General features: G+C 36.0%; 1 protein-coding gene across 5 annotated transcripts; it reads right to left on the reverse strand.

Annotated features, from left to right (window-relative positions):
- Nucleotides 1-2,824: 2,824 nt before the first annotated feature.
- LOC127812097 (probable protein phosphatase 2C 58) lies at nt 2,825-7,858 on the reverse strand. 5 transcript variants are annotated; one of them, XM_052352420.1, is made up of 6 exons: nt 7,692-7,787; nt 5,331-5,363; nt 4,536-4,793; nt 4,107-4,383; nt 3,479-3,633; nt 2,825-3,211 (listed from the first exon to the last, which is right to left on the reverse strand). In XM_052352420.1, exons 1-6 carry the CDS (start codon nt 7,728-7,730, stop codon nt 3,074-3,076), a joined length of 900 nt encoding a protein of 299 aa, XP_052208380.1. In that variant the 5' UTR covers nt 7,731-7,787; the 3' UTR covers nt 2,825-3,073. The 5 variants fall into 5 exon arrangements, with proteins under 5 accessions (XP_052208380.1, XP_052208379.1, XP_052208381.1 ...); XM_052352419.1 differs by having other exon boundaries at nt 5,331-5,366; nt 7,692-7,745; XM_052352421.1 differs by lacking the exon at nt 5,331-5,363 and having other exon boundaries at nt 7,692-7,858.
- Between the last annotated feature and the right edge of the window lie 3,891 nt (nt 7,859-11,749).

Here is an 11,749-nt window from a genome sequence, read left to right on the forward strand (position 1 = left end):
TTCCAAGGTGTATTAACTTGTATAAGGGTCTTAATGAATGTGGAGTATCAGTGGGCGCCCTCTCTTAGTACCCATTGTTGTGTGTTTGGTCACACTTTGGCTAGATGTTTGAAGCAACCTAAGCCTGATGTCCCAAAGCAAGTTCTTATTCAGAGTCTTAGTGTGATATATGCAAGGAGAATTTTGGTAAGATTCCCTCCCCAGCGTCTATGGTGAAAATTGTAGAGCAGTCCTCTAAGGCCCATGTTGTTCAGCCCAGTGATGAAGGTGTGTTGCTGGCAAATTGTTTTTGCCTCGATGAAGTCTTAAGTCCCATCTGAAGAGGGAAATGAAAAAGAAGATTGCTATGGAGAAGGCCGAGATGAAGATGGATGCAGCAGGTCTGATCATCTTGGATAGAGTCTTGTGTTGGTGATTTATCAGCTTCTTTGACCAATTGGTGTTTGCTTTTGTTAGGGATACAGAGAGTATAGATGCGTACGTAATACAAAAATAACTTACTTGATACAAGAAAGTAGTTCTAACCGGCTACGATACAAGAAACATATACTATATACTTGACCACTATTATAACAGCTAATATTCACGGTAACAAGAGCTTATAATTAAATGAACAACAACAGAGTTTATTAGACTAAAACAGCAAATCAGAGAAGTTGGTTGAACAGCACTGCTCCCAGCTGGAACGACAAAGAATCAGGAACAAACTTCTGGATCGTGGAAGAGGCAGGAATAGAAGTAGGTCGAGTCGCGCTTTGCACTGTCCTGAAGACAGTTAGCGCCCTACACTTGCGGCAAGTAGACTACGGCGACTGTCTCAGCAGGATGAAACGACCTCTCCGGTGAACGACAGCCACGAACAACCGGAACTAGCAGAACTCAAGACGGACTCACTCTCAGTGATGAAAAACTTGAGAATACCAAACTCTTCCAAAGCTCAAAAAAAAGAACTCGATATAAGAGATAAAACTTGAGAAGAGATAACAATGTGAGAGTTTGTGAAGAATAGAAAACTTCACACTAATATATATAAGCACCCACCAAACTTGGAGACCAAGCCAATCAAGAAGTGCTTGGAGACCAAGTATTTCTAGAAGAACTTGGAGGCCAAGTTGTTCTAGAACATCTTGGGAACCAAGCAAGAAATAAAAATAAAATTAAAAATAAAATCACACACACAATCCAACAACTTTTTCTCATGTGTTTGAGGAATTGGTTTCTCTATTTTTTAGCTTTGATTTTTTCATGTGTCTAGTCGTGGCTCGCAAGTATGTCCTGACGTTTGTTTGTAGCTTTTGTGCTCTTTCATGTTAATATATCTTAATTACAAAAAAAAAAAAGAAAAAAGACAAAGGCATCAAACCTATTGTTGGCATCAAATCTAGCCGTTGGGGGGTTGAATGTTGTCGCTAACATTAGTGAAATTACCTGCAAATTGTGTGCGCTTCTTTCTTTTTTATGCACGTTTGATTCGTGAATAAAAAAATGATGAAATAAAATAAAAAATAAAAAAAATAGTTATGAGATTATGTAATATTATTCTATGTTTAATATTTTACATAATTTTGTTATATTTAATGTGTAAGAATATGAATAAATTATTAATTGACTTTAAATGACAAATAATCAATTTACCCATTGATTTAAAATATGTTTAAAAAATTAATTTCAAACCAAAATATATAGCTAATTACAAAAATTGTATTTTTAAATTGCAAAAAATCTATTTTATTTTTAAAATATGCTTACTAATATTTATATATTAACTAAAAATACATATCTGAATAAATATATATATTTGGGTCCATATATATAACTGGAGGACATTTTTGTCCAAGACAATTTAAAGTCTGTTGGGATTAATTTATACCAAAGGGGTGGGCGGGGGATAGTTTTATCCCATGTTTATGGGATAAGTTAATCCCATGCTTAGCCAATCCCTGTCTTCTTCCCTGAACCCAACATGGCTGTCTTATGGTTTAGTGAAATAGCACTAATTACCCCTTCATTTTTAAAAATAGCACAAACTTTTTTTGTCATTATTTAAATTTGAAAATTAACAATTTTGCCCCCATATTTAAATTCTCTTCAAGATATTTCTCCTCTCCCCACCATTCTCTTTATTTCTCACTTTATCTTTCTAGTGACCATGCATTTTCCTTGATAACATTGAAACGTTTACCTTTCTTCTTTCATAGCTAGACTATGACAAACAAAATTCAATTACAATCGACATAATGTATCTCTATCACATTATCTAACTACTATTTTTTAGAATAGCGACCTTATTTTATCCTTCAACCATTGTTGCATTTTAGTTTGGATTTGTGGGTTTGTCTAATAGCTAAGGTATGTTAAGGGTTATTTATAATGTTTTTCTTTTGACTTTAATTTTGTTGATTTTCAATTTCAATATGTTGGGTTTCTCTTTTTATATTTTGTGCGTTCTAACTCTACTATTTGATTTTAAAAGCTATACGTATATGCACGTATGTTTGTAAAATAGAAAGAATGAGAAAAACAACCACGATGGAATAGAGAAAAAAAAAACAACTATGAGTCAAATCAAAAATGGTTTCTCGATGATTCTTCGACAACTGTGAGGCAAAAAGAAAAGAGAGAGATTGGGTGATTGAAAACTTGAGAATAATGTAGTCATTTAAAAAATCTTAACTCTAATTAACTAACAACAAATATTGTACATTAGAAAAATTAAAAAAAAATCAATATTATTAGGAAAAAAAACCATTCCTTATAACTTGAACTCTATTCTTCCAACCAAAAAAGAATCAGCTTACTATTGCTAACAAAGATCACCAAGATATAAAGATCAACACAAACGCATTTATTCGAAGGCATGTGCAATACATTATCGACACGTATCTATCCAAATACATAATAACAGATCATTAGATTATCCTTGGTTTTGGTCGAATGAAGAGAAAAGCATCATGGTAGCACAGATAAGTAATTACTTTGGCTAATTATACAAAGCAGATATGAACTAGTTACAATTTTTCTCACTGTTGTCCAAATCAAAAGCTCAATTTTGAGAAAGCAAAGAGATGAATAATTAATGAAACCTTGCAACTATGCAAGAGATGTCATCTCTGCTTTTCCTAGAAAGAGCCTCGTCTGCCAAATGCTTTGCAGCCAACTTGGCATCCTTCATGCTTCTGATAGAGTTCACAGCTTCTTGGTTTGACATCACCTAGTAGACAAAGATGAAACGCCCAAAGTTAAAAGTTTGATCTTATTTTTCCAGTTGATCCATAGAAACAACATTGTTATTAAAAGATCAAGGGTTCAAGTTGTGAAAATAGGCTCTATGTAAAGGAAGAGTAGGGCTGCATATGAATTGACCCTCGCAAAGCAACAAGCCACTTGCACTGGCGGCAACTTGAGGTGATCCATAGTAAAAAAAATAATAATATTAAAAATAATAAGCGATGAAAATTATTTTTAGAAAACTATGAACCTTCCATAATCCATCGCTTGCCAAAATCAGAAATTCTGTGTCATCATCGATCATCTCTACTGCCACATCAGGTTCTGAACTTAGATGTCTCTTCAAGCTCTTGTCGCCAAATGCCCTTGCCACTGCTAGCTGCCCATCAACTCGAGGGACATCACCTGAGAGTCACAAACTACTAACCTATTATGCAAATGTAGTTGTTCCAAGCAACATCTTGGCTAGTTCGGAGTTCCTATCTCTCTAATTAGCCAGGTATACAATCCAAAAAACAAGATAAAATACAACATTGTACCTATAAATTGTAGTCGACATGGAAAAATTCTTATATTGGAAAAAGGAAAAAATGGAAATCTAATGGAGAACTTTATATCATAAATATGGCCAGTTGGAAAGACAAGATAGTATAAGATTTCAACCAATATTATGGTATCTGCAAACCATACGATGTGTAAGTTTTGGCAAATTCTAAATCCATACAAAAAATATTATGACAATTAAATAAGTTACATCTCCATGAACCCATCCATGGTAATGATCTTACAGTACGAGATCCACCCATCAAACCATTTTTGACATAAATTATAAACAGCATCCAAACATTAATTTTTGCAAATACGGAAACAAGGATTACCTGTAAGGTTTGATACGAATCCACCCTTGCTCTCAATTACTTTTTTCTCTTTGCTTGGCTCATGATCAACTGATAATTGCTTTGCCACCCCATCCTTGCATATTACAGCTCGAGAATCTCCCACATTCGCAACTACAAGCTTTTGACCATTGATCAGTATTGCTGTTACTGCAGTTGATCCTCCTTTTCCCAAAGACAACGAATGCTCCAAAATATGAGCATCAGTACTATGATAAGCTCGCCTTATTGCTTTTTCAATGTCATTCCAAAAGTCAGGCTTGCAACACAAGAAAGAGAAGTCAAGTCATTAAGTCATATATACTTAAAGAATAAAGGAGAAACGCAGAAATACTAGAATCTGTATAAGTATGAAAAGGCAACCAGCGTCATGAAATTGAGTCAAAAACAAAAACTCACAGTATGTACTACCTCTTTCAAGATCTTGTCAAATAGGTGCGCTTGCAAAAAATTTGCGACTTTATGCCCCATATGGCCATCAAATATAGCAAATAAACCCAACTCATTATCATCAACTTTCCTGAATTCAGAAACTAAACAATCTTCCATGGCATGATTGGATTTTCCTTCAACAAGATGAAAGCCGTGAGTAACATGCTTGGGCATTTTACTTTTTCCTTTTCCTGCATCTGGGGTTACCGGTGTCACTAAAGCGCAGCAAGTCTTTTCCTGCACAAAGACTTTATGCATATTAAACCATAAAACAGTAGTTTAATGATTTATCCAAATTAACTCTAAGAAACTGAAGAACGTGACATGCAGCTTCAGCTTCCGACCAAAGTGGGGAACTATGGCTTTGGATCATTGTTCAGTTTCATTTTTCTAGAGTTAAATTATCCCATTTCTGTTAAAAAAAGAACGGAAATGATGGTACTCCCACAGAAAGAAGTAGGATAAAGTTAGTTTATCATAGCAAGGAACAACTAAGCAAATTTATATATTCACATCTAAGCACCCAAGATTAGTAGCACCCTTGGAAAAACATAGTATACTAAAAAGCTACATTGTCAACATGAAGCTCCATAACTTTGTTTGTACACCCACCCACCCCCCCCCAAAAAAAAAAAACAAAAAAAAAAGGTAAGAAAGAAAAGAAGTGAAAAAAATGAGAGCAAACAATCAGGACTAAGGCAGCCTAAACTCAAAATTAATATCATCATTACAAGCCTTAATCTGCCTAGAATAGATCAATGACATGGATTTTACCTCTCCAATCATCTCTATCCATGACCATATCTTCTGCTAAAAAGAGGATAAAAAATGGTAAGCAGGGGATAAAGAAACTTAGGGAAGGTTAAGCCATTTTCTCATATGAAATCCTAGCATGCTTCCCTTGAAGATATTGCACTTGATTGAAATATAGTTGAATGAAAAATCTCAATTCGTGTATACTTAGCATGAAATTCATTTAGTGGTCCCTAGAGCAAGGTAGGTCATAACAACCAGAATTCAAAATGTGTCTTGCACAAAATTCATGGATATCAACTCAGTCAAGTCCCCAAAAATGCATCTCATTTGAACTTTGCGTTAGAATTTTGCAACTTGGAGAAAAACATTGATCAGAACACACTCATATGTATATGAATATATAACTAGCAACAAAGGGTGGACACATCTCCTTTCCTCATCTTTCTATGGAAACAGGTAAGACAATTATTTTAATTAGGAGAAATACAAACTATCTTCTATTTGACATGTATTTCCATATCGTCTCCAAGCTATTGAAAACAAAATTCACTTGCCTGAAATAATTTAAAGTGAGGGTAAAGCAGTCACCTAATTTGAGACAAGCTTCAAAAAAGTGGACGAAATAACTTCATGAGTGAGCAAAAAGACACCACCTAATATGTGCAGCTTCAAGAAAAAGTGAAACACCATACGGCGTTCTTTATTTATATACAACTTCATTGATATATCTTAATGTCACCTAAGTAGTGTTTTAGACAACTGCATGATATTCTTGACAAAAGAGTAAGCAAATGCTGAACAACAGTGTTCCGAAATTTGAGTAAAACACCTGGGATATGTTGTTCACAATATGAATTGGACAGGGTTGCAAGTTATTGTGATCAAAGTGCTTGGTTAGATTAGACTATATCCTATGGTATTCTGGTAGGGTTTTTCACCTTGCTTATATTTTATTACTTGCCATGCAATTTGGATCGTGCAGCTGCACCAAAATGCAGAATTACGTTGAAGCAACCTTTTGTTAATGCTCATTAGGTTTGGTAAGTCCAAATACTTCAACTCACACTCATGTACACATGCATTTAACTATTACCAAAATATCTTGACCTGTGAAATACAAGAAACATGTAGGAAGCAAACAAGATTACCCAAAAAAGCTACACCTCTCCTCAAAAAGGTGTGTATTCATCTTCATCTTAATCATGTTCTGTGCATCTTATCTTCAACCGCATCATTCCAACCTTATTATGAATAACTGCATTTTTTGTTTTATCTTTTCTTGTAGATTGCAAATCAATCACAACATCCGCATCTCAGTACACTTATATTTTGTCCATGTTAATGCTTTATTGTCTAACATTTCGTGCCATACAGCAAATTTGGTCTTGTAATTGTCTGATAAAATTTCCTTTTATTAGAATGACTTAATCTTTAAGTTTCACTATAAAATAATCCACACTTCCATTTTTATTAAACTTACATATAATTTATCAATGGCAAACCCCAAAGACTCAAGTGGACCATGATGATGGATGAGCAAATTGACGCAGTTGAATAAAGACTCAGAAACAGTTTTAGTTTGATTCAGTATGAGCTCAAACACTTTCCAAAATCCAAACATGGCATCACATCATCTAAAACTACAGCTCTTTAACAAATCTGTCCCACCATTTTTCAATATAGCACTCTAGAACCACAAATCAGTGTTGCGTGGTTAGGCCTTTAATAAGCTTTACAATCCTTATTAAGATTTGTCCTGAATTGGACGTAATGTATATGAAAGTAGATTGAATGCGGGATCTGCACAGGTTTTGCTGTTTGGGCTTACTTGATCCCTAGGACGGGTTAGGATCTCGACTTTCGAGGTCATGACAATAATTCATAAGATCTACTGAATATGATATCTGCAGATAATATTATCCTAACAAAGCAACTTTTTAACTTAACTCTTAGTCCTGGAACAGTTCCTCCTCCACATCATGAGGATTGAGGACTGACAAATATGCACTGCACTTGTCGCTGTATAGAAGCACAGCAGTTAAGACTTAACGTCATTCAATAATCCACAGAAACCTCTGATTCCATTCTGGAGTGAAGCAGTAAACTACATGTACAGTCCTTAAGCATCATTAATCAAGAATTCATTCAGCCTCAGCAAAAATCAACATCCGGAACTCAAACCAGATCCGAGTTCCAAAATCTAAGATTTCAAACAGGATCTAGCTTCAGGAAAACCGAAAAATCTCAATAGCAAGCGCCAACTAGTTGTTCAATCACATCTTTAACTAATAACAATCAGACGAGTTCAAGAAACAGCCAGTGAGTGAGGAAAACATCGAATTTAGCGGCGGAAAAAGCAATCAGGAGACTCGAACTGACCTTCATCTTGTGCAGAATCTCCCTTCCTCCTCCCGTCATGACTGATCGCCCTTCGTCAAGCTAATGCACAGAGATTTTTTCTTCTTCTTCAGAGGGAGAGAGACAGAGAGATGCTTATATAATAGGACCGGTGACATGTGGTTTGAACTTTCAAAACGCGTTTTTGAAGTTTTCCCCATTCCTATTGGTCAAATGCTTCTCATTTCATTTAAAAAATGGATGTGACAATTTTGATTCACATTAAAAAGTTAAATTAAATTAAAGGTCAGATCAGCTCGGACCAATTCGAAATCAAATCATCTTAGTTAGAGAGTTCTATTATATTGCTCATTGGCGGGCAATATAACACGTGCCCGCAAATGAGAGGGCGCAACCATGCACATGGGCTCTACGTGCATAGGCCCGCCCTTATTAGCGGGCACCTGCTATGTTGCCCATCAGTAGATAATATAACAGACCTATTTAGTTCGATTCTTAATTTAAAAAATAATAATTTTTAATTTTTGGTCTGATTGTAGTTTGATTCAATTTGAACCAAACCATATATAAATATATATAATTGACCTTGAATTGTTTTGTTAAATTAAAATTTAAATATTAAATTATGTTAATGTGTGTGTATATATATATATATTTAAATTTGTATTAAACAGGAATAAAATTATTTGTTGGGATCAATTTGAATTAGACTCAGTCAATTCAAACGCCAATCTAAATCAGTTACACACCCTTTGCTTTTTAAGTGTGAATGGACGGTTGACTAAGTTATATAAAAATCAAAATTAAAAATGGACACGGTACGAAATGAAAATAAATAAATTATAATTTTTAAAAAAAATAAGAAACAAAAATACTTAGGAACACGTAAATAAAAAAAATATAGAAGTCTTTTTATAAATATAATTTTTAATATAAAAAATTATAAAAAAATAATTATTTAACATAAAAATAAATATAAATTTCATAATGCCTGTAGTCTTTTTAAGACCGACACACACTCACATACTCTCAGCAATCTAGCCCTCAAGATCTCACTACCCTATCTCTAGTTTAGATCACACAATCACCCGATAGTAATACAGAGACTAGGAATAGAAAAATAGCAGTAAACACACCAAATTTATCCTGGTTCAGTCTCATAAATGAGACCTACATCCAGACTGTCTTAGGCCTATGAAATCTCCACTATCTTGACAATCTTTACAGCAATTACATGAACTAGAAAAGTCTTCTCTTCTTCCCGAGTCTAAAACCCTAGACTGCCAAGAGAAGAACACCCCAAGAGAAGTACGAAACTCTCAGCCTAGCTCACCCGCACACCCTTACAAGATATCCCGAGATTTCACCCCCCACTAAACCGAGTTTTCCCAGCCTCTATTTATAAAGGATAGAGGCGGGCAAGGCAGTTACAACTGACTGCCCTAACTGACCGGAAACCCATTAATTTAATGGCCGGCTAAAAATAAAACAGAAAGCAAAAAACATTACAATAGAAGAACTTTTGCTAACAGATTTATACAAGAAATTGAACCTAAGTACATAAACTAATCTAACACAAATGTCTTCACAATTCTCCACCCATTTGGATTAGATTTTCTGCACTTTAGTTTCCTGAGCAGCTGCTCCATCTTCAATCTGATCTGGAATAAGATCCAGCTGCTTGATATGTTGCTGAAGCTTTGAAACTGGAACAGCTTTGGTGAATATATCTGCAGCATTATATTCTCCTGCAACTTTGATTAGATTCACAAGTTTATTTTCAATGATATCCCTAATGAAATGATATCTAATGTCTATGTGTTTTCTCCTCTCATGGTGAGCCTGGTTCTTTGATAAATGTATAGCACTTTGACTATCACACATCAAAGTGACTTTAACCTCTAAACCTAGAAGCTCTCCTACTAGCCCCTTAAGCCATATAGCCTCTTTAATTGCATCAGCAACAGCTATGTATTCTGCCTCGGTAGTGGATAAAGCTACCACATGTTGGAGGCTGGACTTCCAACTAATAGAGGAATTCCACAACTTAAAAATGTAACCGGTTGTGGACCTACGTTTATCAAGGTCTGCAGCATAATCTGCATCTGAGAAGCCTAGAATACTAGGTTTTTCTCCTATTTTGGCTCCACCATAGGACAACACATTTTTGCTGGTGCCCCTTAGGTATCTAAGCATCCATTTTACAGCCATCCAATGGGATCTACCTGGGTTTGCCATGAAGCGGCTAACTACACTCATTGCATGAGCTAGGTCGGGCCGGGTGCAAACCATTCCATACATCAGGCTGCCTACAGCATTTGAGTATGGAATCTTCTCCATTTCTCTCCTTTCCTCCTCATTTTTAGGGGACTGTTTTGAGATTAATTTGAAGTGAGGGGCAAATGGCACACTTACTGGTTTTGAAACAGCCATACCAAACCTAGATAGCAACTTTTCTATATATGATTTTTGAGATAGAAAAAATTTTCTATGCTGCCTATCCCTTGAGATTTCCATCCCTAGAATCTTCCTAGCCTCACCTAGCTCCTTCATTTCAAATTCAGCCTTTAATTTCTGCTTTAGATGCTGGATTTCTTTATGGGATTGACTTGCAATAAGCATGTCATCCACATAGAGTAGTAGGTATATTGAAATGCTAGGAGATATGTGCTTAAGATACACACAACAATCATAGGAGCATCTTGAATATCCTTGGCTTATCATAACAGTATCAAATCGGCGATACCACTGTCTAGGAGATTGTTTGAGCCCATAGAGAGACTTTTTGAGCAAACAAACTTTCTCCACCTTATCCTTGACTTCAAAACCTCTAGGTTGGTTCATATATATCTTTTCTTCCAACTCTCCATGTAGGAAAGCTGTGGTAACATCCATCTGCTCTAATTTCAAGTCTAATTGGGCAGTGATGGCCAGCAGAACCCTAATTGATGTATGCCTTACAACTGGGGAGAAAACTTCATTGTAATCAACCCCTTGGACTTGGGTAAATCCTCTAGCAACTAGCCTAGCTTTGAATCTAGGCTTAGAATTTACATCCGCTCCTTCTTTTATTTTGTAAAGCCATTTGCAGCTTACAATCCTCTTCCCTTTCGGTTTTTCTACCAGTTCCCAGGTTTGATTTTTCATAAGAGAAGATATTTCTGATTTCATGGCTTCTATCCATTTTTGGGAATGCTTAGAAACTATAGCTTGGTCATAGGACTGGGGCTCTTCATCAGAAATTTTGGAGGCACTATATAAAGCATAGGCTACTAAATCTGAGTAACCAAACCTAAGGGGTGGCCTGCGGACTCTAGGTTGCCTATCTCTAGCCACACTATACCTATTTGGGTTTGGCTGGTCACCAATGCTGGAATCAGCATCACTGTCAGCTTCTTCTTCCTCATATTGAGATGTTTCAGCACCCTGATCTTCCTCTTGGACCTGATCATTTAGGTCCAGAGCTGGTTCAGGTTCTGTGTCATTCATTTCAGGCTCTATACCTTGAATGTCTGCCTTCATAGAGTCGTTCTTCTCATCTAGATGCTTCTGGGTTTCATTAGAGCTTAGACTTATGGTAGATGACTCATCAAAAGTTACATCCCTAGAGATTATTGTCCTAGGTCTTTCTTGTTCAAGGTTCCATAGTTTGTATCCCTTCACACCGGTTGGATAACCTATAAGGAGACATTTCCTAGCCCTAGGTTCAAGTTTGCCTTACTTTACATGAGCATAGGCTAAACACCCAAACACCCTAAGGTGGGCAAGGTTTGGCTTATGGCCTGTCCATTTCTCATAGAGAGTTTGCAAGTCTATGGCTTTAGATGGGGTTCGGTTGAGTATATGGGCTGCAGTAGAAACTGCTTCCCCCCAGAAAGTTTTTGGAAGGTGTGCATGGAATAACATGCATCTTACCCTTTCTAATATTGTCCGATTCATCCTCTCAGCCACCCCGTTTTGCTGGGGGTTTCCAGGGGCTGTTAGGTGCCTAATTATGCCATTTTCTTTTCACATTTCATTAAATTCCTTATTGCAGAATTCCAATCCATTATCTGTCCTAATGGTTTTAATTTTCTTGC

Source organism: Diospyros lotus, chromosome 10, assembly GCF_014633365.1.
Source record: "Diospyros lotus cultivar Yz01 chromosome 10, ASM1463336v1, whole genome shotgun sequence".
In the NCBI taxonomy this organism is placed as follows: domain Eukaryota; kingdom Viridiplantae; phylum Streptophyta; class Magnoliopsida; order Ericales; family Ebenaceae; genus Diospyros; species Diospyros lotus.